At 46.2% G+C, this 27243-nt stretch overlaps 1 protein-coding gene across 1 annotated transcript in view; it reads left to right on the top strand.

The window, feature by feature from the left end:
- LOC135054589 (oocyte zinc finger protein XlCOF7.1-like) overlaps positions 1–27243 on the top strand; it is an 89432-nt gene that overhangs the window by 55281 nt on the left and 6908 nt on the right. The window contains exon 6 of the mRNA XM_063957758.1: positions 12733–13225. Within this exon, the coding sequence (XP_063813828.1) occupies positions 12733–13225 (493 nt within the window). The remainder of the gene's footprint in view (positions 1–12732; positions 13226–27243) is intronic.

The raw sequence follows: 27243 nt of genomic DNA on the forward strand, positions 1-27243 counted from the left end.
GGCTCCACTAGGTGGACAGATAATGCCACAGCCGGGGGTCACTTTTATACAGTGCCCTGCGGCCGTGGCATCAAATATCCAACTAGTCACCCCTGGCCGGGGTACCCTGGGGGAGTGGGGACCCCTTCAATCAAGGGGTCCCCCCCCCCAGCCACCCAAGGGCCAGGGGTGAAGCTCGAGGCTGTCCCCCCCATCCAATGGCTGCGGATGGGAGGCTGATAGCCTTGAGAAAAATGACAAGAATATTGTTTTTTCCAGCAGTACTACAAGTCCCAGCAAGCCTCCCCCGCAAGCTGGTACTTGGAGAACCACATTGAAAATGACGAATTTGCTGTCTAAAAGCACTGTTGTCGAATTTCCAAACTTGAATTGAATATGCTTTTGTCGAATTGCAGCACTTGTATCATTGCAGAAAAGTCGAATTTGCAAAAAGCCGAATTTCAAAAAGTCGAATTTTGAAAGTCCATTTTTTTGACAGAAAGCACTGAATTGCATTGACGAATTTTTTTTTTTTGGCGAAAATGACCCGAAATTCGACAATTTCGGGAATTCGACCGCAATTGAATATACCCCTTTGCCTTTTACTGGAGATATTCTTTTTGGTAAAGAATTAAACATTATTTTTGGAGTCAGAAGTAGACTCCAAGAAAGCGAAGTTTCCTTCCACACACAAATCCATGCCTAGATTTCCATCCTTTCGTACTCGATGAAAAGCAAAAGGAAAGGGTTATGGCAAACAGTCTTAATTTGACAAGTCTGGTAAGACTAAAAGCATTGGGCTACCAGAGGGCCGGCTTCCAGGTCAGAAGACAAGCCATAAGCCTGATGGTGCGGGCTTCCACCTGGAGGCCGACTTCTTCATGTTGCACAGACCTGGCAGCAGTCCACCACAGATGCCTGAGTGCAAGAAACAGTATCTCACGGTTAAGCGTATGCTTTCAAGAAACACCCTCCTCAAAGGTATTTTTGTACCAGCCCGTCTTCAGTGGAAACGAAGGCCAGGGCTTTGCAAGGGACAAATGGATAAAAAAAAGGATAATGGTAACTTGTGTCCAAAACAGGAGCTCGGGCTCCGATCATAAGAGCACTACTCCTTAACACAATCAAAACAGTAAGAAATGGAACGACACCCAAGCGCATTTCTCTCCATGTACAAGTATCCTTCTGCTGGGCTTCAACCACAGGTATCCTAAAAAAGAAGACAATTGAACTGCATATATAGTCGTTATTCCATCACTTTAGGACAGAAGAGGATCCACCACTAACCTGTAGACAAGGCCATATGTTCATATAAAGGTTTCTTTAAATCTTCACCCTCAGTATATTTAATTACATTCACATTGCTTGTCTCATTTGTATATGACTCACCTCCAATAAATGCCCTATGTTCACCAAAAGGTATCTTTATTCCAAACTCCACCGCGAATGGATGTAGATGTAATCCCACTCACGGTATCGTACACACCAGCAAAGAAATATATATACCTCTTATAATTTGTAGGTACATAAGAGTTTTTTATTATTAAAAAGGTATAAAAAACAATACATTAAACATAGCATATCACAATCCCTTGGAAACGACAAGGCCACAAAACACCTCACAACCCTCTGAGTTTTTAAGTGGAAGACCAACTTAACAATAATTAAGTGGTATGAAAATAATCCACAAACACTCTAGTGAGTGATAGTGCCATAATCTCACCAACGCATTTCTTCCTCAGGGTGTGGGTTTGAAGTGGCCCTGTCGGTCCTTATATCCCCCCAGTAAGGTCACATGTTCTAAACCAACGAATGGGATTTCCTCTTATTGGAAAACCCATATAAATTATACAGACAATAATAAAACTCATCAAACATGAAAATGTAATACACACTTATATAAAAATCAGCCGGCATAAATTCATAATTACAAGTAAATCTCAATAAAATTACATTAATTCATAAATTGGTTGCAACTCATATGTGTACTAGAGTGGTGGTTGGAATAGTTATCCATTCTGGTAAATATAGAAATGTACCATTCCTTATTACTTCCAGGCCATTTTTAACTTTCTATTGAATACCCATAATTCCATCTTTCTAATCACATATTCCGGTAGGGTGACGTGTTATCCATTGTTGATATTGGTTACCTAAGTAGCCGCTGATGCCGTCTAGACGGGAAGTCACATTGTCACACTTCCGGCTGTTGGAACGCAATCCGGAAGTATGGGCTTAACGCTGTGAGACGCATCGGCTTCCTTGTTGGGATTTCTAGATCTCAGTAATGTCTTTTGAAATAGGGATCCTCTTTGTCTATATCCAGTGTTTAGAACTCGATCAGGGAGTATACATTTGTCCATATAGAGTATATGCACTTTCTCAATATTAACCCTCAATGATTACACAGAGAACATATTATGAAAAAAAAAAGAAATAAATAAAGGAAATAGATTAATACCAAACCATAGATTGCATTCTATACATAAGTCCAACAACTGGTCACTGTTAGATATGACTCTCCACAGTATATATCTCCTTTCCTATGCTAATGGGTAAAATTAACAATAGATGCCTATATATACAAAATTATAATGGGGATATATCAATATTCCTAATATTCGATGGCATATCGAGCAGGTGTGTATTAATCATTACCTTTTTTCTCGCTCGCGCTAATTTGGCTTCTCCATTATTATTACGCCAATCCGACATTGTGTTCGCAATACCACAGAAACTTACTAGATGTTCTGTTTTACATTCGTGTTTAACTTTAAAATGGGAGGATACATTATGGCTTTCCAAACCCTTCTTAATATTTCGTACGTGTTCCGCCATACGTGTTTTCAACGGGCGTGTGGTACGTTCTACATATTGGTAACCGCAGGAACACTCCAAAAGGTAAACACAATTCTTACTGTTGCACGTAATTAAATCCCTAATGGGCTAAGTAATATTAGTCTGTGTAGAGCTACAGTATATGTACTGATTTTACTTTTATATATACTGAGGGTGAAGATTTAAAGAAACCTTTATAGGAACATAGGGCCTTGTCTACAGGTCAGTGGTGAATCTTCTTCTGTCCTAAAGTGATGGAATAATGACTATATATGCAGTTCAATTGTCTTCTTCTTTTTTAGGCTACCTATGGTGGAAGCCTAGCAGAAGGATACTTGTATATGTAGAGAACAGCGCTTGGGAGTTGTTCCATTTCTTACTGCTTTGCAAGAGGCAGTTCAGAAGTTGCTTCAGTCAGGAGTACTAATTCCAGTTGCTCCTGCACAACAAGGACAAGTTTTTTATTCCAACATGTTTCTAGTCCAGAAGCCAAATGAATCGTTCCGGCCCATACTCAATCTCAAAGTGCTGAACAAATACATTGGGTGCTTCAGTTTCACATGGAGACTTTACGTTCCATTATTTTGCCCATGGAGCCGGAGGATTTTATGGTATCCCTAGATATCCAGGACGCCTACCTTTATGTTCTTATAGCACTGTACCATCAGAGCTATCTCAAGTTTGCTATCCTCCAGCAACACTTTCAGTTTCAGGCCTTACCATTTGGACCGACCACCGCTCCCAAAGTATTCACCAAGATTATGGTGGTAATTGCAGCCTATCTCCGTTCAGCAGGGGTTAAGGATTTTTCCATACCTCAATAACTTATTAATCCTGGCACAGTATCAGGAATTGCTTCGGTATCATCTGCAGCCTGTTTGCAGAGACACGGCTGGCTCATAAATTGGTCAGACATCCCTGGTTCCGTCAAAACGGATGACTCACTTGGGGGCTGTGTTGAATTTGGGCCTTCAGAGAGTAATTTTACCTCTGAACAAAATATCCAAAATTCAGTCAAGGATTCAGGAGCTGCTACACAGTCAAAGGGTATCCATTTACGCAGCAATGAGTGTGATGGGATTGATGGTGTCGACATTCAACATGGTAGAGTATGCTCAGTTCCACTCGAGGCTTCTGCAGCGTCTAATCCTTTCCAAATAGAATGGTTTTCATCAGACAATAAAGACGCAGACTATAGTCCTTCCTCCGGAAGTAAGGAGGTCATTATCCTCGTTTCTACAGACATTCCATCTAGACAAAGGGTGACCCCTTTGGATGTCAGATTGGGAAATTCTGACAACAGATGCCAGTCTTCAGGGCTGGGGAGCAGTGTCAGGAAGAAGTTGCTTCCAAGGACAGTGGACCAAGGAAGAAAGTTTACCACCAATAAATAATAAGATTTTACTCACCGGTAAATCTATTTCTCGTAGTCCGTAGTGGATGCTGGGAACTCCGAAAGGACCATGGGGAATAGCGGCTCCGCAGGAGACTGGGCACAACTAAAGAAAGCTTTAGGTCACCTGGTGTGCACTGGCTCCTCCCACTATGACCCTCCTCCAAGCCTCAGTTAGGACACTGTGCCCGGACGAGCTGACATAATAAGGAAGGATTTTGAATCCCGGGTAAGACTCATACCAGTCACCCCAATCACACCGTATAACTCGTGATACTATACCCAGTTTACAGTATGAAAACAACTGAGCCTCTCAACAGATGGCTCAACAATAACCCTTTAGTTAACAATAACTATGTACAAGTATTGCAGACAATCCGCACTTGGGATGGGCGCCCAGCATCCACTACGGACTACGAGAAATAGATTTACCGGTGAGTAAAATCTTATTTTCTCTGACGTCCTAGTGGATGCTGGGAACTCCGAAAGGACCATGGGGATTATACCAAAGCTCCGAAACGGGCAGGAGAGTGCGGATGACTCTGCAGCACCGAATGAGAGAACTCCAGGTCCTCCTCAGCCGGGGTATCAAATTTGTAGAATTTTGCAAACGTGTTTGCCCCTGACCAAGTAGCAGCTCGGCAAAGTTGTAAAGCCGAGACCCCTCGGGCAGCCGCCCAAGATGAGCCCACCTTCCTTGTGGAATGGGCTTTTACTGATTTAGGATGCGGCAGTCCAGCCGCAGAATGCGCCTGCTGAATCGTGTTACAGATCCAGCGAGCAATAGTCTGCTTAGAAGCAGGAGCACCCAGTTTGTTGGGTGCATACAGGATAAATAGCGAGTCAGTTTTCCTGACTCTAGCCGTCCTGGAAACATACATTTTCAAGGCCCTGACTACGTCCAGTAACTTGGACTCCTCCAAGTCCCTAGTAGCCGCAGGCACCACAATAGGCTGGTTCAAGTGAAAGGCTGATACCACCTTAGGGAGAAACTGGGGACGAGTCCTCAATTCTGCCCTATCCATATGGAAAATCAGATAAGGGCTTTTACACGACAAAGCCGCCAATTCTGACACACGCCTGGCCGAAGCCAAGGCCAACAACATTACCACTTTCCACGTGAGATATTTTAGATCCACGGTTTTAAGTGGCTCAAACCAATGAGATTTTAAGAAACTCAACACCACGTTGAGATCCCAAGGTGCCACTGGAGGCACAAACGGGGGCTGAATATGCAGCACTCCCTTCACAAACGTCTGAACTTCAGGCAGTGAAGCTAGTTCTTTCTGGAATAAAATCGACGGAGCCGAGATCTGTACCTTAATGGAGCCTAATTTCAGGCCCATAGTCACTCCTGCTTGTAGGAAGTGCAGAAATCGACCTAGTTGAAATTCCTCTGTTGGGGCCTTTTTGGCCTCACACCAAGCAACATATTTCCGCCATATGCGGTGATAATGCTTTGCAGTTACATCTTTCCTGGCTTTAATCAGCGTAGGAATGACTTCCTCCGGAATGCCCTTTTCCTTCAGGATCCGGTATTCAACCGCCATGCAGTCAAACGCAGCCGCGGTAAGTCTTGAAATAGACAAGGCCCCTGCTGCAGCAGGTCCTGTCTGAGCGGCAGAGGCCATGGGTCCTCTGAGATCATCTCTTGAAGTTCCGGGTACCACGCTCGACGTGGCCAATCCGGAACCACGAGTATTGTTCTTACTCCTCGTTTTTTTATTATTCTCAATACCTTTGGTATGAGAGGTAGAGGAGGGAACACATAAACTGACTGGTACACCCACGGTGTCACTAGAGCGTCCACAGCTATCGCCTGAGGGTCCCGTGACCTGGTGCAATATCTCTCTAGTTTTTTGTTTAGGCGGGACGCCATCATGTCCACCTGTGGCCGTTCCCATTGATTTACAATCATTTGGAAGACTTCTGGATGAAGTCCCCACTCTCCCGGGTGGAGGTCGTGTCTGCTGAGAAAGTCTGCTTCCCAGTTGTCCACTCCCGGGATGAACACTGCTGACAGTGCTAGTACATGATTTTCCGCCCAACGGAGAATCCTTGTGGCTTCTGCCATTGCCATCCTGCTTCTTGTGCCGCCCTGTCGATTTACATGGGCGACTGCCGTGATGTTGTCTGATTGGATCAGTACCGGCTGGTGTAGAAGCAGGGATTTCGCCTGACTTAGGGCATTGTAAATGGCCCTTAGTTCCAGAATATTTATGTGTAGGGAAGTCTCCTGACTTGACCACAGTCCTTGGAAGTTTCTTCCCTGTGTGACTGCCCCCCAGCCTCGAAGGCTGGCATCCGTGGTCACCAGGACCCAGTCCTGTATACCGAATCTGTGGCCCTCTAGAAGATGAGCCCTCTGCAGCCACCACAGCAGAGACACCCTGGTTCTTGGAGACAGGGTTATTAAGCGATGCATCTGGAGATGCGATCCGGACCATTGGTCCAGCAGGTCCCACTGAAAAATTCTGGCATGGAACCTGCCGTAAGGAATTGCTTCGTAAGAAGCAACCATCTTTCCCAGGACCCGCGTGCAGTGATGCACCGATACCTGTTTTGGTTTCAGGAGGTCTCTGACTAGAGATGACAGCTCCTTGGCTTTCTCCTCCGGGAGAAACACTTTTTTCTGGCCTGTATCCAGAATCATACCCAGGAACAGTAGACGTGTCGTCGGAACCAGCTGTGATTTTGGAATATTCAGAATCCAACCGTGCTGGTGCAGCACCTCCTGAGATAGTGCTACTCCTACCAACAACTGCTCCTTGGACCTCGCTTTTATTAGGAGATCGTCCAAGTACGGGATAATTAATAACTCCCTTTTTTCGAAGGAGTATCATCATTTCCGCCATTACCTTGGTAAACACCCTCGGTGCCGTGGACAGTCCAAATGGCAACGTCTGGAATTGGTAATGGCAATCCTGTACCACAAATCGGAGGTACTCCTGGTGAGGATGGTAAATGGGGACATGCAGGTAAGCATCCTTGATGTCCAGGGATACCATGTAATCCCCCTCGTCCAGACTTGCAATAACCGCCCTGAGCGATTCCATCTTGAACTTGAATTTTTTTATGTATGTGTTCAAGGATTTCAAATTTAAAATTGGTCTCACCGAACCGTCCGGTTTCGGTACCACAAATAGTGTGGAATAGTAACCCCGGCCTTGTTGAAGTAGGGGCACCTTGATTATCACCTGCTGGGAATACAGTTTGTGAATTGCCGCTAGCACCGCCTCCCCGTCTGAGGGAGCAATCGGCAAGGCAGATTTTAGGAACCGGTGGGGTGGAGATGCCTCAAATTCCAGTTTGTACCCTTGAGATACTATTTGAAGGATCCAGGGATCCACCTGTGAGCGAGCCCACTGATCGCTGAAATTTTTGTACCTGGCTCCGCCTGTGGAGCCGCACCGTCATGCGGCGGACTTGGAAGAAGAAGCGGGGGAGGACTTTTGCTCCTGGGAACCTGCTGTTTGTTGCAGCCTTTTTCCCCTACCTCTGCCTCTGGACAGAAAAGACCCGCCTTTTCCACGCCTGTTTTTCTGGGTCCGAAAGGACTGAACCTGATAAAACGGCGCCTTCTTAGGCTGTGAGGGAACATGGGGTAAAAATGCTGACTTCCCAGATGTTGCTGTGGAAACTAGGTCCGAGAGACCATCCCCAAATAACTCCTCACCCTTATAAGGCAAAACTTCCATGTGCCTTTTTGAATCTGCATCCCCTGTCCACTGCCGAGTCCATAAGCCTCTCCTAGCAGAAATGGACAATGCACTTACTTTAGATGCCAGCCGGCAGATCTCCCTCTGTGCATCTCTCATGTATAAGACAGAGTCTTTGATATGCTCTATGGTTAGCAGAATAGTGTCTCTGTCTAGTGTGTCAATATTTTCTGACAGGTTTTCTGACCACGCAGCGGCAGCACTGCACATCCATGCTGTTGCAATAGCTGGTCTAAGTATAATGCCTGAGTGTGTGTATACAGACTTCAGGATCGCCTCCTGCTTTCTATCAGCAGGTTCCTTGAGGGCGGCCGTATCTGGAGACGGTAGTGCCACCTTTTTAGACAAACGTGTGAGCGCTTTATCCACCCTAGGAGGTGTTTCCCAACGTGACCTATCCTCTGGCGGGAAAGGGAACGCCATTAGTAACTTCTTAGGAATTACCAATTTTTTATCAGGGAAAGCCCACGCTTCTTCACACACTTCATTTAATTCTTCTGATGGGGGAAAACTATGGGTAGTTTTTTCTCCCCAAACATAATACCCTTTTTAGTGGTACCTGGAATTATATCAGAAATGTGTAACACCTCTTTCATTGCCTCAATCATGCAGCGAATGGCCTTAGTGGACATTAGACTAGACTCATCGTCGTCGACACTGGTGTCAGTATCCATGTCGACATCTGCGTCTGTCATCTGAGGTAGCGGGCGTTTTAGAGCCCCTGATGACCTTTGAGACGCCTGGACAGGCACGAGCTGAGAAGACGGCTGTCCCACATTTGGCATGTCGTCAAATTGTTTATGTAAGGAGTCTATACGTGCACTCAATTCTTTCCATAAGCCCATCCACTCAGGTGTCTGCCCCGCAGGGGGTGACATCCCTTCTATAGGCATCTGCTCCGCCTCCACATCATTATCCTCATCAAACATGTCGACACAGCCGTACCGACACACCGCACACACACAGGGAATGCTCAAACAGAGGACAGGACCCACAAAAGCCCTTTGGGGGGACAGAGTGAGAGTATGCCAGCACACACCAGAGCGCTATATAATGCAGGGACTAACTGAATTATGTCCCCTATAGCTGCTTTTATCTATATATATATATACTGCGCCTAAATTTAGTGCCCCCCCTCTCTTTTTTACCCTTTTCTGTAGTGTAGACTGCAGGGGAGAGCCAGGGAGCTTCCTTCCAGCGGAGCTGTGAGGGAGAAATGGCGCCAGTGTGCTGAAGGAGATAGCTCCGCCCCTTTTCCGCGGACTATTCTCCCGCTTTTTTCAGGATTCTGGCAGGGGTATTTACCACATATATAGCCTCTGGGGCTATATATTGTGGTATTTTTGCCAGCCAAGGTGTTTTTATTGCTGCTCAGGGCGCCCCCCCCCCCCCCCCCAAGCGCCCTGCACCCTCAGTGACCGGAGTGTGAAGTGTGTATGAGGAGCAATGGCGCACAGCTGCAGTGCTGTGCGCTACCTTGGTGAAGACTGATGTCTTCTGCCGCCGATTTTCCGGACCTCTTCTTGCTTCTGGCTCTGTAAGGGGGACGGCGGCGCGGCTCCGGGACCGAACACCAAGGACGGGCCTGCGGTCGATCCCTCTGGAGCTAATGGTGTCCAGTAGCCTAAGAAGCCCAAGCTGGCTGCAAGCAGGCAGGTTCGCTTCTTCTCCCCTTAGTCCCTCGCTGCAGTGAGCCTGTTGCCAGCAGGTCTCACTGAAAATAAAAAACCTAATTCTATACTTTCTAGAAGCTCAGGAGAGCCCCTAGTGTGCATCCAAAATCGGCCGGGCACAAAATCTAACTGAGGCTTGGAGGAGGGTCATAGTGGGAGGAGCCAGTGCACACCAGGTGACCTAAAGCTTTCTTTAGTTGTGCCCAGTCTCCTGCGGAGCCGCTATTCCCCATGGTCCTTTCGGAGTTCCCAGCATCCACTAGGACGTCAGAGAAATACAGGTTGAGTCTCCCTTATCCAAAATGCATGGGACCAGAAGTATTTTGGATATCCGATTTTTCCGTATTTTGGAATAATTGCATACCATAATGAGATATAATGGCGATGGGACCTACGTCTAAGCACAGAATACATTTATGTTTCATATACACCTTATACATACAGCCTGAAGGTCATTTTAGCCAATATTTTTAATAACTTTGTGCATTAAACAAAGTGTGTGTACATTCAGACAATTTATTTATGTTTCATATACACCTTATACACACAGCCTGAAGGTCATTTACATATTTTTAATAACTTTGGGAATTAAACAAAGTTTGTGTACATTGAGCCATCAGAAAACAAAGGTTTCACTATCTCAAAAAATGCCATATTTTGGAATATTCCGTATTTTGGAATATTTGGATATAGGATACTCAACCTGTATTGGAACTTCAGGCCATTTATATGGCACTTATTTAGGCAAAGGACATCCTTCAGGAGAAACCAGTTCAAATTCGCTCGGACAATGCAACGGCAGTAGCGTACCTAAATCATCAGGGAGGAATGCGCAGCCAAAAAGCAATGAAGGAGGTAAGCCGCACATTAAGGTGCGCAGAACTTCATCATCCAGCCTTGTCCTCAGTGTTTATATTGGGAGTCCTAAACTGGGAAGCGAATTTTCTCAGTCGACGCGACATTCATGCAAACGAATGGGCTTTGCATGCCGAGGTCTTCCAGACTCTGGTAGACAAGTGGGGGTTACCGGAGATAGATCTCAAGGCGTCTCATCAGAACAACAAAGTTCCCACGTACGGGTCAAGAACAAAGGATCCCAGTGTGTCCTTTGTTGATGCCCTGTCAATTTCGTCTAGCCTATGTGTTTCCACCATTTGCCCTGCTGCCCAGGTTGATGCGAAAGGTAAAACAAGGAAAGGGCACCGTGATACTAATAGCTCCGGCTTGGCCCTGAAGACATTGGTACAGAGAACTGCAGAGGCTGTCGATGGATGCTCCATTTCTACTCCCTCAACGTCCAGATCTACTGTCTCATGGTCCTTGCTATTACAAGCACCTGGATTGACTGTCTTTAACGGAGTGGCTCTTCAGACTTCCATTCTGAAAGCAAGAGGGTTCCCACAACAGGTAATTCAAACAATGCTCAGAGCAAGGAAACCATCCTCGGCTCGCATTGATCATCGAATATGGCAACACCATATTCAATGTTGCAGTGACCGGAAATTTGACCCTAGGTCTTTCAGAGTTTCCAGAGTCCTAGCATTCCTTCAGGCAGGAATGGACAAAGGTCTACGGGTGGCTTCCTTGAGAGTGCAGGTGTGAGCATTGACTGTATGGTTCCAAAAGAAAATTGCTAACCTACAGGATGTCCGCACTTTCTTCAGGGAATGCTTCACATCCAACCTCCCTTTGTTCCTCCTGCAGTGCCTTGGAACTTAAGTTTAGTCTTAAAGGCGCTTCAAGTTGCCCCATTTGAACCACTGAAGCAAGTAGATCTTAAATGGTTGACAGCTAAAGTTCTCTTTCTACTGGCTCAGCTAGAAATGTTTCAGAATTAGGGGCATTATTATGTCGCCCTCCTTTTCTGATTTTTTTTTATCCAGATAAAGCGGTATTCAGAACCAAATTTGTTTCTCTTCCTAAGGCAGTGTCTAAATTCCACCTTAACGAAGAAATTGTAGTTCCAGCTTTTCAAGGGCCAAAGCTTTCTTCGGGAGATGCATCACTGGACATAGTCCATGCCTTAAGGATCGACGTGGATCATACCAGTGCCATCGGAAAGACAGACACTCTCTTCGTTCTCTATGGATTTCACAAGAGATGATGGCCTGCTGACAAGCAGACACTGGCGAGGTGGCTTCGGTTGACGATTTCAGAAGCTTATTCTCAAGCGGTTCTCCCTATTCCGGCTAATGTCTCTGCTCACTCTACTCATAAAGTAGGTCCGTCATGAGCAGCACAACGTGGTGCTTCAGCTGAACAGATATATAAGGCAGCCACATGGTCTCCCATTAACACATTCATTAGACATTATGCCTTTGATACCTTTGCCTCTCAGGGCGCTGAATTCGGGCGAAGGATTCTCCTGTCCAGTCAGGAGCGTCCCCACCACTAAAATTGCTTTGGGACATCCCTATGTTAATCCTGTGGATAACCTGTGAACCCTGCAGGATTAATAATAATTGTGGTAGATTTACTGTTGATAACTATTTCTCCTAAGTCCACAGAGATCCCACCCTCACGCACCTGATTTGAAGATCCTTACACTTACTAACCTCTTCCTTCTTGTACGGAAGGTTGTGCATGTGTGTTCTTCTCGCCTGATTAGGGCTCTCTATGATGCTCCTGTCTTGAGCTTTGGAAAAACAGCTGAATTGCCTGAGCCAAGAGGCGGGGATATAGGGGACTGACCAGTTGCATTCTGGGAGGCCAAAAGCTTTGATTGTTGGTGCCAATCCGCTGTCGCTACCTCATATCCCAATGTTTATCCTGTGGATACTGTAGATTTAGGAGAGTTATCAACGGTAAGTCTACCATAACTTTTATTTCTCTAACATCCAGCTTGGGGACACTGGATACTGTGGGGTACAGAGTGTGGTGTAGAAACTCAAGCAAAAGTTTGAGCATTTCCATTTAATAGAAAGTGACCATGTTCCTGTCACCACACCCTATATCTCATAGTATCCAGTGTACCTCAAAGGACTGAGAGAAAAGCATTTGTAACGCAAGTACAAGAATCCCATTTTTTATTATATGACATGTGTGCGTCTAGTACACTAATATTCTTCTGGCTAATCTAAATGAATGGAAGAGAAATGATTAAAGTGTTATTTTTACGTGGGTTATTTAGAGTGAAGATCTGACTGGTATTAAGATAGAAGCTATAGAGGGAGTAGAAGAGATGTATGTGACTGATATGAAGGCAGAGGCTATAGAGGGAGAAGAAGAGACGTATGTGACTGATAAGAAGGCAGAAGAACCAGAGGTAGCAGAGGAGTATGTAACTGATATGAAGGCAGAAGATACAGAGGGAGAAGAAGAGACGTATGTGACTGATAAGAAGGTAAAAGATACAGAGGGAGAAGAAGAGATGTATGTGACTGATAAGAAGGTAGGAGATACAGAGGGAGAAGAAGAGACGTATGTGACTGATAAGAAGGTAGAAGATACAAAGGGAGAAGAAGAGACGTATGTGACTGATAAGAAGGTAGAAGATACAGAGGGAGAAGAAGAGACGTATGTGACTGATAAGAAGGTAGAAGATAAAGAGGAAGAAGAAGAGACGTATGTGAGGGGTGATCAGCAGTGTAAGGAGGAGGAGATACCTACAGATATCAGCACAGGTGAGTAATAAATAATTATTACAGAAGAAAATTATGTAGTCTCTCTGTGCACCATGAGTTTGATATTACGCAGTGTCTTATATGTGTGGAGTCTTTATGTTCTCCCAGGTATGTTAATTGACTTCTGACACAATGAGGCTGTGTGTGTAGCAGGCTATTTAGGGCCTGATTCAGAGTAGGAGGCTGCAGCAGCTTTGCTAAAATATGATAATACCGTAGGAGGTGTCTTGTGTAAATAGACTGCTCCTACTGGCTTCTGTGATCCACTGCTGCATCCTAAGATGTAGCATTGGATCACTGTGCATGAACATTGACCGTCTGAGTAACCCTTTAGGTTTTTCAGGTTTCTCGAGAGTTCACTCATGCGGGATAAGTGGCCACTGGCCTCACCACAATAATCTCTTTGTAAAACATCACCAGGTCCAGCACAGTCACTTTGCTGCTCCCTCAAAGTGTTTAGACACTTATCTGTTATTGTGGCTGGTGTTCTCCCGACGTTTCCTGCTGTTCAGATCCATGGATGCCACCATCTTGGAATTGATCACTTAACTCGCTCTGCCTGCTCCCAGCTACTTCAGTCACCTATCAGTGCCTAGGATGTCCTATGTAAACCAGTAACTGCTGAGTGTACATTACCAGTACAACATCTTACACAGAGGACCGTTCAGTGCCTGCTCCAGTTTTGCTTCACTGCATTTTGCTCCAGTGTCCTAAAGCATATCTGCAGCCTGCTCTGTTAGTACTCCAGCACTGAGTTCCAGTGTTTCTTGCAGCCTGCTTCAGTTATGCTTCCAGCACAGTGTACTGGAAGCATAGACCTTCCAGTATGGAACCTTATTTTCATTCTGAGTCTGCCAGTATCACACACATCGTTCCTTTCATGAGACACCTGCAAACCCAAACGTACGTTTTGCCTTGTGCTCAATATACAGCCTACAATTTTACATCATTATTCTGTCAAAGTTTGTGACTCAGGGATTCCTTTGCATTAAGGGGTCTATTCATGAAGCAATGAAAAGAGTGGAGAAGTGAGCCAGTGGAGAAGTTGCCCGTTGCAACCAATCGGCTGCTCTGTATAATTTTATAGTATGCAAATTATAAATGTTACTTCAATGCTGATTGGTTGCCATGGGCAACTACTCTACTGGCTAACTTCTCCATACTTTTCACTGCTTCATGAATAGACCCCTTAATGGAAAGGAATCCCTGAGTCACAAACTTTGGACAGAATAATGATGTATAATTCTAAGCTGTATGTGGAGCAAAAGGCGAAACGTACATTGGCGTTTGTTTTCACTTGGTTTCACTGTATCACTATCCCATGAGAAAGGCCATTGTGAGTACCGAAATGGCATTCGGGTCATCTCTGACATGAGGCTGCTTATTGCCGTGACACCTTATTGGATAAGTTCTCAGTTTTTGTCATATATGCTGCTTATTATATTGTCAAGCCTCCTTATGTTACCTTGCTGATTGGATATGCACTTTATGTGTCGTTACAACACTTATTTTGCACTTTATTACCAACTTTTTTTCATACTACTGAATGTGCTAATTCTATCTATACAAATTATAAATGAGAATGTCTGTTTGTCTGATTGCAATAAGCTCCAAAACCACTGAACTGATTGCGATGTGGTGCGGCAGTATATATATGTGCGCATTATACACAGGTGCAGCAGTATATACAGTGCATCTGGAAAGTATTCACAGCGCTTCACTTTTTCCACATTTTAAGTTACAGTCTTATTCCAAAATGGAATAATTTCATTTTTTCCCCTCAAAATTCTACACACAATACTCCATCATGACAATGTAAAAATAGTTTTTTGAGATTTTTGCAAATGTATTAAAAATAAAAAAACTAAGAAATAACATGTACATAAGTATTCACATCCTTTGCCATGAAGAGCAAAATTGAGCTTCGGTGCATCCTGTTTCCACTGATCATCCTTTAGATGTTCCTACAGCTTCATTGGAGTCCACCTGTGGTAAATTCAGTTGATTGGACATGATTTAGAAAGACACACACCTGTCTATATAAGGTCCCACACTTGACAGTGCATGTCTGAGCACAAACCAAGCATGAAGTCAACGGAATTGTCTGTAGACCTCCGAGACAGGATTGTCTCGAGGCACAAATCTGGGGAAGGGTACAGAAAAATATCTGCTGCTTTGAAGGTCCCAATGAGCACAGTGGCCTCCATCATCCATAAATGGAAGAAGTTTGAAACCACCAGGACTTTTCCCAGAGATGGCCGGCCGTCTAAACTTAGCGATCGAGGGAGAAGGGCCCTAGTCAGGGAGGTGGCCAAGAACCCGATGGTCACTCTGTCAGAGCTACAGAATTCCTGTGTGGAGAGAGAACCTTCCAGAAGGACAATCATCTCTGCAGCAATCCACCAATCAGGCCAGTATGATAGAGTGGCCAGACAGAAGCCACTTCTTAGTAAAATGCATATGGCAGCCAAATGGAGTTTGCCAAAATGCACCTGAAGGACTTTCAGACCATGAGAAACAAAATTCTCTGGTCTGAGACAAAGATTGAATTGTTTGGTGTGAATACCAGGCATCATGTTTGGAGGAAACCATGCACCGCTCATCACCAGGCCAATACCATCCCTACAGTGAAGCACGGTGGTGGCAGCATTATGCTGTGGTAATTTTTTTCAGCGGCAGGACCTGGAAGACTAGTCAGGATAGAGGGAAAGATGAATGCAGCAATGTACAGAGACATTCTGGATGAAAACCTGCTCCAGAGTGCTCTTGACCTCAGACTGGGGTGACAGTTCATCTTTTAGCAGGACAACAACCCTAAGCAAACTGCCAAGATATCAAAGGAGTGGCTTCAGGACAACTCTGTGAATGTCCTTGAGTGGCCCAGCCTGATCTCTGGAGAGATCTGAAAATGGCTGTACACCGATGCTTCCCATCCAACCTGATGGAGCTTGAGAGGTGCTGTAAAGAGGAATGGGCGAAACTGCACAAAGATAGGTGTGCCAAGCTTGTGGCATCATATTCAAAAAGACTTGAGGCTGTAATTGCTGCCAAAGGTGCATCAACAAAGTATTGAGCAAAGGCTGTGAATACTTATGCACATATGATTTCTTAGTTCTTTATTTTTAATAAATTTGCAAAAATCTCCAAAATACTTTTTTCACATTGTCATTATGGGGTATTGTGTGAAGAATTAATTTAATAAAAATTAATTTATTCCATTTTGCAATAAGGCTGTAACATAACAAAATGTGGAAAAAGTGAAGCGCTGTGAATACTTTCCAGATGCACTGTACATGTGGGCATTATACACAGATGCAGTGGTATATACAGTCAGGTCTATAAATTTTGGGACATCAACACAGTTCTCATATTTTGGGCTCTATACACCACCACAATGGACTTGAAATTAAACAAACACGATGTGCTTTAACTGCAGACGTTCCGCTTTAATTTGAGGGTATTTCCATCCAAATTAGGTGAACGGTGTAGGAATTACAAAGGTTTCTATATGTGCCTCCCACTTTTTAAGGGACCAAAAGTAATGAGACAAAATAGTCAATCCTAAATCAAACTTTCACTTTTTAATACCTTGTTGCAAATCCTTTGCAGTCAATTACAGCCTGAAGTCTGGAACGCATAGACATCACCAGACGCTGGGTTTTATCCCTGGTGATGCTCTGCCAGGCCTCTACTGCAAATGTCTTCAGTTCCTGCTTGTTCTTGGGGCATTTTCCCTTCAGTTTTGTCTTCATCAAGTGAAATGCATGCTCAGTCGGATTCAGGTCAGGGGATTGACTTGGCCATTGCATAACATTCCACTTATTTGCCTTAAAAAATTATTTGGTTGCTTTCGCAGTATGCTTCGGGTCATTGTCCATCTGCACTGTGAAGCACCGTCCAATGAGTTCTGAAGCATTTGACTGAATATGAGCAGATAATATTGTCCGAAACACTTCAGAATTCATCCTGCTGCTTTTGTCAGCAGTCACATTATCAATAAATACAAGGGAACCAGTTCCATTGGCAGCCATACTGTCACAACTGAGGGCCTGAGCTGACGGGAGGCAGCCTCAGTTGTAGGGGCTGAGATGTACCGGAACCTGGGAGGTTGTATCAGACCCCTGGACATGTAAGTAACATGAATAATAACTGCCCGAAGGCGTGACCACGACAACTTGGATAAAAGTCAATGATGTTTATTATGACAACTCCGCAACACAGCAGCAGTAAAAGAAAACGTAAAAGTCAGCAAAGAATAAATACAGTTCCTGGGTACTACAGGATGGCAGGAGCCACAGGGCACTGGTAGTGTGAGATAGTTCTTATGATCTTCTAGATGGAAAGTCCTTACCAGGCCCGACTGTAGCAATGGAGATAACCCAGGATTGTGCCAGCTGGTGTTCCAGGAAAAGCTGGGTTGCTGAAGATAAAACAGCTGCTGTGGATACTGGCTGGAACCAGACTGTTGTTAGCACGGAGTGGATACTGGCTGGAACCAGTTAAATAATAAATGAACTTGGGAGCGATGAAATATGAACTGAAATGTAGAACTTGAGAGCGGAGAAATAATAATACCGGTGGAGAGTGGTAAAGTGTAGAAAGGACACCGGCCCTTTAAGGGAAGCTGTACTCTGCTGGAAGTTGAGCTGGAAGCAGGTAATGTTGTAGCTGGAAACAGATGAATCCACAATGGATTGGAGAGTCAGGCTACACCGCAGGTGGAATGCTGGTGCGGGTCTCTATGGTGGAAGTCTTGAGACAGGAGCTGGAACCTGGAAGACAATCACAGGAGAGAGACAAACAGGAACTAGGTTTGACAACCAAAGCACTGACGCCTTCCTTGCTCAGGCACAGTGTATTTATACCTGCAGCAAGGAAGGGATTGGCTAGGCAATTATGCAGATTATCAATACTGAGAACAGATTGGTGGAAATGATCAGCTGACAGAATCCAAGATGGCTGCGCCCATGCAGACACTTGGAGGGAAGTTTGGTTTGTAATCCATGTGGTAATGAAAACAGTAATGGCGGCGCCGGCCACCGGAGACAGGAGGCGCCAGGCTGACAGATGCACATCCAACCACGCGGACACAGCGGAGGCCGCGGCTGACGTAATCGCCACTCAGACACTCTGCATGCAGAAGTTCAGGGACGGCGGCGGAGGCCGCGGGAGACGCCATGCCAGGTGTAATATGGCGTTTACTGTGACAGCGTCCCAGAGTGACAGGAGAGGATACAGGAATGTACACATCAGGATAACAGATGGAATCCGGTCCTGGAGCGCTGAGCCAGCCTTAGGAGGCATCTGATGGGTAAGAAATGGCGTCCAGATACCCGGATCGTGACAGCACCCCCCCCTTTAGGAGTGGCCCCAGGACACTTCTTTGGCTTTTGAGGAAACTTGGAATGGAATCTCCGGACCAAGGCAGGAGCATGGACATCAGAAGCATTGGTCCATGAACGTTCCTCAGGACCATAACCTTTCCAGTCAATAAGATATTGTAGTTGACCGTAACGGTGACGTGAGTCCAGGATCTTGGCCACTTCATACTCAACGCCTCGTTGAGTTTGGACTTTTGGAGTTGGAGGAAGTGAGGAATGAAACCGATTCAAGATCAGCGGTTTCAACAGGGAAACATGGAATGTCCTGGGTATTTTTAAGAAGGGAGGCAACTGGAGTCTGTAAGCAACAGGATTGATGACTTGTTCAATCTTGAAAGGACCGATATAGCGAGGTGCAAACTTCATACTGGGAACTCTTAACCTCAAATTCTTCGTGGATAACCATACCCGATCACCCACCTTGAGAGCAGGAACTGCTCGACGCTTCTTATCCGCAAACTTCTTGTACCTGAACGATGCCTTGAGCAGAGCTGATCGTACGCTCTTCCAGATATTGGCAAACTGATGCAAGGTGATATCCACTGCGGGGACAGAAGTTGCTGGAAGCGGTTGGAACTCAGGGACTTTAGGGTGGAATCCAAAGTTAGTGAAGAATGGTGTTGAAGCAGATGAAGAATGATACTGGTTGTTATGACAGAACTCGGCCCAGGGAAGTAATTGAACCCAGTCATCTTGAGAGGAGGACACATAGATGCGGAGGAAGGCCTCCAAGTCCTGATTCACCCTCTCGGTTTGACCATTGGTCTGAGGATGGTAAGCCGTGGAAAACTTTAGCTTGACTTGGAGGACTTGACATAAACTTCGCCAGAATTTGGCTGTGAATTGAACTCCTCGATCTGAGATAATTTCTTCAGGAAGACCGTGGAGTCGGAAGATCTCTTGTATGAATACTTGAGCCAACTTGGAAGCTGACGGAAGACCGGTGAGAGGAATGAAGTGTGCCATCTTGGTGAACCGGTCAACTACCACCCAGATGGTATTGAACTTGTTGCACATGGGTAAGTCTGTAATGAAATCCATCGACAAGTGGGTCCATGGTCGACGGGGAACGGATAGTGGAACCAGTTGCCCCGCAGGCGACTGGCGGGATACTTTATGTTGGGCACACTTTGGGCAAGATGCAATAAACTCCAAGACGTCCTTTTTCAGAGTTGGCCACCAATAGGACCTAGAGATAAACTCCAGGGTTTTTTGGATACCTGTATGTCCGGCAAAACGGGAAGCATGGGCCCAATGCATGAGCTTCTTCCTTAGCATCGGCTTCACAAAACTTTTCCCTGATGGGGGCGTAGAGTCCATCCCTACCGTGGAGAATGCCAACGGATTTATAATAGGATGCTTGTCTGAAGACTCTGACTCATTTTCTTGCTCCCATGAGCGGGAAAGGGCATCGGCCTTGCGATTCTGAGAGCCCGGACAGAACTGGAGTTTAAAGTCGAACCTGGAAAAGAAAAGTGCCCATCTGGCCTGACGAGGGTTGAGACATTGTGCGCCCTTCAGGTATAAAAGGTTCTTGTGGTCTGTAAGTATGGTGATTGAATGAGAAGCTCCCTCCAACAGATACCTCCACTCTTCTAGAGCGAGCTTGATGGCTAGCAACTCCTGGTCGCCAATGGCATAGTTGCGCTCAGCTGGGGAGAACTTCCGGGAGAAGAAACTGCAAGGGTGTAAATGGCCATCTTTAGCCCTCTGAGATAACACCGCTCCTACTCCAACGGAGGAGGCATCCACCTCTAAGATGAAAGGAGAGTCGATGTCAGGCTGTTTCAGAACAGGCGCAGAGATGAACCTTTGTTTTAAAAGATGAAATGCTTGCATGGCTTCTTCAGACCACTTGGACGGGTTAGCACCCTTCTTAGTGAAAGCAGTAATAGGTGCCACAATGGTGGAAAAGTCTCGTATAAACTTTCGGTAATAGTTGGCGAACCCTAAGAACCTCTGGACCCCTTTGAGGGTTAAGGGTACCGGCCAATTTTGGATTGCTTGTAGTTTCTCAGGATCCATCTCTAGTCCGGAACCGGACACAATGTACCCTAGAAACGGAATGGACTTGACTTCAAAGACGCATTTTTCTAATTTGCAATAGAGATGATTGACACGGAGACGGGACAGAACCTCTTTAACCCAAAAACGATGTTCCTCTAAATCGTTGGCAAAAATGAGGATATCGTCTAGATAGACCACGACATGACGGTATAGAATGTCTCTGAAGATCTCATTGACAAAATGCTGGAAGACAGCTGGAGCATTGCTCAATCCGAAGGGCATGACGAGGTACTCATAATGTCCGTCACGGGTGTTAAAGGCGGTCTTCCACTCGTCACCCTCACGGATCCGGATGAGATTGTATGCACCTCGCAAGTCCAGCTTTGTAAAGATGGTAGCTCCGCTAACTCTGTCAAAGAGCTCAGTAATCAGGGGTAAAGGATAACGGTTCTTGATGGTAATGTCGTTCAAACCTCTGTAGTCGATGCACGGCCGCAGACCACCATCTTTCTTTTTTACAAAAAAGAAGCCTGCGCCGGCTGGAGAAGAAGAAGGTCGAATGAACCCCTTTGCTAGGTTCTCTTTAATATATTCCTCCATAGAATGCGTCTCAGGCAGAGACAACGGATAAGTTCGGCCTCGAGGTGGAACCTTCCCTGGAACGAGATCAATCGGACAGTCCCATTCTCTATGAGGAGGAAGGATATCAGCAGAAGCTTTACTGAACACATCCGTGAAATCTTGATATGGAGGAGGTGGAACATCAGACGACCTGGGGGAGGAAGAACAGACAGGCAATACTTTAAACAAACATGTCTCAGCACAGGAGGAACCCCATGCCAGGATTTGCGTAGTCGTCCAATCAATTGTAGGATTGTGAAGACGGAGCCATGGAAGGCCCAGGACCACAGGATGTGTGGCTCTTGGAATCACTAAAAAAGAAATAAGTTCGGAATGAAGAACTCCCACTCTCAGACGAACTGGTAGAGTCCTTAAAGAAATAACTGCATCAAAAATTTTGCTGCCATCCACGGCAGTTAAAGAAATGGACGAAGGAAGTCTCTCGGTGGGTAGGGACCACCGTTTAACATAGGCTTCGGTAATAAAGTTCCCAGCTGCTCCGGAATCAAGGAGGGCAATGACGTTCCGATAACGTTGAGCAACTTGAAGCGAGACTGGGAGATTACAATCTTGAGGAGATGGAGAGGAGATCATTACTCCTAGCCGGCCCTCTCCTTGGCGAGCTAGGATTTGGAGTTTCCCGGACGTTTGGGACAGGCATTAATGGTGTGAGACGGAGCTGCACAATAGAGACAGAGAAACTCGGAGAGACGTCTTCGGCGCTCAGCAGGAGTTAAACGGGAACGGCCAAGTTGCATGGGCTCATCTTTAGATGGTGACAGTTGACGAGGAGGAGGAGCAGAAGATTTTGGAGCAGATGATCCTCCACGCTCAGTTGCTCTCTCTCTGAAACGTAAATCAACTTTCGTGCAGAGTGAGATTAGCTCATCTAACTTAGAAGGTAAGTCTCTGGTAGCTAACTCATCTTTAATACGCTCAGATAAGCCATGCCAGAATGCAGCATACAGGGCCTCGTCATTCCATGCCAGTTCGGATGCCAGGATCTGGAACTGTATCAGATATTGTCCTACAGTACGTGACCCCTGGCGTAAACGGAGAATCTCGGATGAAGCTGAGGTTACCCGGCCTGGCTCGTCGAAGATGCGCCTGAATGTTGACACGAAGGCAGTGTAGGAAGATAGCAGGGTGTCGGACCTCTCCCATAACGGTGATGCCCAATCAAGGGCTGAGCCACTGAGAAGAGAAATAATGTAGGCAATTTTTGTACGGTCACTGGGAAAATTGCCATGTTGTAGCTCAAACTGAATCTCACACTGGTTGAGAAATCCCCTGCAGAATCTTGGAGATCCGTCAAATTTTGCTGGCGTTGGAAGATGAAGACGTGGAGCAGAAATGGGTAAGGTGGGTGGGGTTATAGCTGGAGTCACTGTGGTTGACGCACCAGACGCGCCTGATCCACGGAGAGTTGTCTGAATCCCATCCAGCCGAGTAGAGAGATCCTGGAGACAGCGGATGATGTGGCCCTGTGCAGCCTCCTGATGTTCTAGTCGGGCTGCCAGTTCTTGCATCGGCCTGGCCGCTTGATCCTGGTCTCCGGCTGGATTCATTAGGTCAGTGCTTACTGTCACAACTGAGGGCCTGAGCTGACGGGAGGCAGCCTCAGTTGTAGGGGCTGAGATGTACCGGAACCTGGGAGGTTGTATCAGACCCCTGGACATGTAAGTAACATGAATAATAACTGCCCGAAGGCGTGACCACGACAACTTGGATAAAAGTCAATGATGTTTATTATGACAACTCCGCAACACAGCAGCAGTAAAAGAAAACGTAAAAGTCAGCAAAGAATAAATACAGTTCCTGGGTACTACAGGATGGCAGGAGCCACAGGGCACTGGTAGTGTGAGATAGTTCTTATGATCTTCTAGATGGAAAGTCCTTACCAGGCCCGACTGTAGCAATGGAGATAACCCAGGATTGTGCCAGCTGGTGTTCCAGGAAAAGCTGGGTTGCTGAAGATAAAACAGCTGCTGTGGATACTGGCTGGAACCAGACTGTTGTTAGCACGGAGTGGATACTGGCTGGAACCAGTTAAATAATAAATGAACTTGGGAGCGATGAAATATGAACTGAAATGTAGAACTTGAGAGCGGAGAAATAATAATACCGGTGGAGAGTGGTAAAGTGTAGAAAGGACACCGGCCCTTTAAGGGAAGCTGTACTCTGCTGGAAGTTGAGCTGGAAGCAGGTAATGTTGTAGCTGGAAACAGATGAATCCACAATGGATTGGAGAGTCAGGCTACACCGCAGGTGGAATGCTGGTGCGGGTCTCTATGGTGGAAGTCTTGAGACAGGAGCTGGAACCTGGAAGACAATCACAGGAGAGAGACAAACAGGAACTAGGTTTGACAACCAAAGCACTGACGCCTTCCTTGCTCAGGCACAGTGTATTTATACCTGCAGCAAGGAAGGGATTGGCTAGGCAATTATGCAGATTATCAATACTGAGAACAGATTGGTGGAAATGATCAGCTGACAGAATCCAAGATGGCTGCGCCCATGCAGACACTTGGAGGGAAGTTTGGTTTGTAATCCATGTGGTAATGAAAACAGTAATGGCGGCGCCGGCCACCGGAGACAGGAGGCGCCAGGCTGACAGATGCACATCCAACCACGCGGACACAGCGGAGGCCGCGGCTGACGTAATCGCCACTCAGACACTCTGCATGCAGAAGTTCAGGGACGGCGGCGGAGGCCGCGGGAGACGCCATGCCAGGTGTAATATGGCGTTTACTGTGACAGCGTCCCAGAGTGACAGGAGAGGATACAGGAATGTACACATCAGGATAACAGATGGAATCCGGTCCTGGAGCGCTGAGCCAGCCTTAGGAGGCATCTGATGGGTAAGAAATGGCGTCCAGATACCCGGATCGTGACAGCACCCCCCCCTTTAGGAGTGGCCCCAAGACACTTCTTTGGCTTTTGAGGAAACTTGGAATGGAATCTCCGGACCAAGGCAGGAGCATGGACATCAGAAGCATTGGTCCATGAACGTTCCTCAGGACCATAACCTTTCCAGTCAATAAGATATTGTAGTTGACCGTAACGGTGACGTGAGTCCAGGATCTTGGCCACTTCATACTCAACGCCTCGTTGAGTTTGGACTTTCGGAGTTGGAGGAAGTGAGGAATGAAACCGATTCAAGATCAGCGGTTTCAACAAAGAAACATGGAATGTCCTGGGTATTTTTAAGAAGGGAGGCAACTGGAGTCTGTAAGCAACAGGATTGATGACTTGTTCAATCTTGAAAGGACCGATATAGCGAGGTGCAAACTTCATACTGGGAACTCTTAACCTCAAATTCTTCGTGGATAACCATACCCGATCACCCACCTTGAGAGCAGGAACTGCTCGACGCTTCTTATCCGCAAACTTCTTGTACCTGAACGATGCCTTGAGCAGAGCTGATCGTACGCTCTTCCAGATATTGGCAAACTGATGCAAGGTGATATCCACTGCGGGGACAGAAGTTGCTGGAAGCGGTTGGAACTCAGGGACTTTAGGGTGGAATCCAAAGTTAGTGAAGAATGGTGTTGAAGCAGATGAAGAATGATACTGGTTGTTATGACAGAACTCGGCCCAGGGAAGTAATTGAACCCAGTCATCTTGAGAGGAGGACACATAGATGCGGAGGAAGGCCTCCAAGTCCTGATTCACCCTCTCGGTTTGACCATTGGTCTGAGGATGGTAAGCCGTGGAAAACTTTAGCTTGACTTGGAGGACTTGACATAAACGTCGCCAGAATTTGGCTGTGAATTGAACTCCTCGATCTGAGATAATTTCTTCAGGAAGACCGTGGAGTCGGAAGATCTCTTGTATGAATACTTGAGCCAACTTGGAAGCTGACGGAAGACCGGTGAGAGGAATGAAGTGTGCCATCTTGGTGAACCGGTCAACTACCACCCAGATGGTATTGAACTTGTTGCACATGGGTAAGTCTGTAATGAAATCCATCGACAAGTGGGTCCATGGTCGACGGGGAACGGATAGTGGAACCAGTTGCCCCGCAGGCGACTGGCGGGATACTTTATGTTGGGCACACTTTGGGCAAGATGCAATAAACTCCAAGACGTCCTTTTTCAGAGTTGGCCACCAATAGGACCTAGAGATAAACTCCAGGGTTTTTTGGATACCTGTATGTCCGGCAAAACGGGAAGCATGGGCCCAATGCATGAGCTTCTTCCTTAGCATCGGCTTCACAAAACTTTTCCCTGATGGGGGCGTAGAGTCCATCCCTACCGTGGAGAATGCCAACGGATTTATAATAGGATGCTTGTCTGAAGACTCTGACTCATTTTCTTGCTCCCATGAGCGGGAAAGGGCATCGGCCTTGCGATTCTGAGAGCCCGGACAGAACTGGAGTTTAAAGTCGAACCTGGAAAAGAAAAGTGCCCATCTGGCCTGACGAGGGTTGAGACATTGTGCGCCCTTCAGGTATAAAAGGTTCTTGTGGTCTGTAAGTATGGTGATTGAATGAGAAGCTCCCTCCAACAGATACCTCCACTCTTCTAGAGCGAGCTTGATGGCTAGCAACTCCTGGTCGCCAATGGCATAGTTGCGCTCAGCTGGGGAGAACTTCCGGGAGAAGAAACTGCAAGGGTGTAAATGGCCATCTTTAGCCCTCTGAGATAACACCGCTCCTACTCCAACGGAGGAGGCATCCACCTCTAAGATGAAAGGAGAGTCGATGTCAGGCTGTTTCAGAACAGGCGCAGAGATGAACCTTTGTTTTAAAAGATGAAATGCTTGCATGGCTTCTTCAGACCACTTGGACGGGTTAGCACCCTTCTTAGTGAAAGCAGTAATAGGCGCCACAATGGTGGAAAAGTCTCGTATAAACTTTCGGTAATAGTTGGCGAACCCTAAGAACCTCTGGACCCCTTTGAGGGTTAAGGGTACCGGCCAATTTTGGATTGCTTGTAGTTTCTCAGGATCCATCTCTAGTCCGGAACCGGACACAATGTACCCTAGAAACGGAATGGACTTGACTTCAAAGACGCATTTTTCTAATTTGCAATAGAGATGATTGACACGGAGACGGGACAGAACCTCTTTAACCCAAAAACGATGTTCCTCTAAATCGTTGGCAAAAATGAGGATATCGTCTAGATAGACCACGACATGACGGTATAGAATGTCTCTGAAGATCTCATTGACAAAATGCTGGAAGACAGCTGGAGCATTGCTCAATCCGAAGGGCATGACGAGGTACTCATAATGTCCGTCACGGGTGTTAAAGGCGGTCTTCCACTCGTCACCCTCACGGATCCGGATGAGATTGTATGCACCTCGCAAGTCCAGCTTTGTAAAGATGGTAGCTCCGCTAACTCTGTCAAAGAGCTCAGTAATCAGGGGTAAAGGATAACGGTTCTTGATGGTAATGTCGTTCAAACCTCTGTAGTCGATGCACGGCCGCAGACCACCATCTTTCTTTTTTACAAAAAAGAAGCCTGCGCCGGCTGGAGAAGAAGAAGGTCGAATGAACCCCTTTGCTAGGTTCTCTTTAATATATTCCTCCATAGAATGCGTCTCAGGCAGAGACAACGGATAAGTTCGGCCTCGAGGTGGAACCTTCCCTGGAACGAGATCAATCGGACAGTCCCATTCTCTATGAGGAGGAAGGATATCAGCAGAAGCTTTACTGAACACATCCGTGAAATCTTGATATGGAGGAGGTGGAACATCAGACGACCTGGGGGAGGAAGAACAGACAGGCAATACTTTAAACAAACATGTCTCAGCACAGGAGGAACCCCATGCCAGGATTTGCGTAGTCGTCCAATCAATTGTAGGATTGTGAAGACGGAGCCATGGAAGGCCCAGGACCACAGGATGTGTGGCTCTTGGAATCACTAAAAAAGAAATAAGTTCGGAATGAAGAACTCCCACTCTCAGACGAACTGGTAGAGTCCTTAAAGAAATAACTGCATCAAAAATTTTGCTGCCATCCACGGCAGTTAAAGAAATGGACGAAGGAAGTCTCTCGGTGGG

This window comes from Pseudophryne corroboree, chromosome 3 (genome assembly GCF_028390025.1).
Source record: "Pseudophryne corroboree isolate aPseCor3 chromosome 3, aPseCor3.hap2, whole genome shotgun sequence".
Classification (NCBI taxonomy): Eukaryota; Metazoa; Chordata; class Amphibia; order Anura; family Myobatrachidae; genus Pseudophryne; species Pseudophryne corroboree.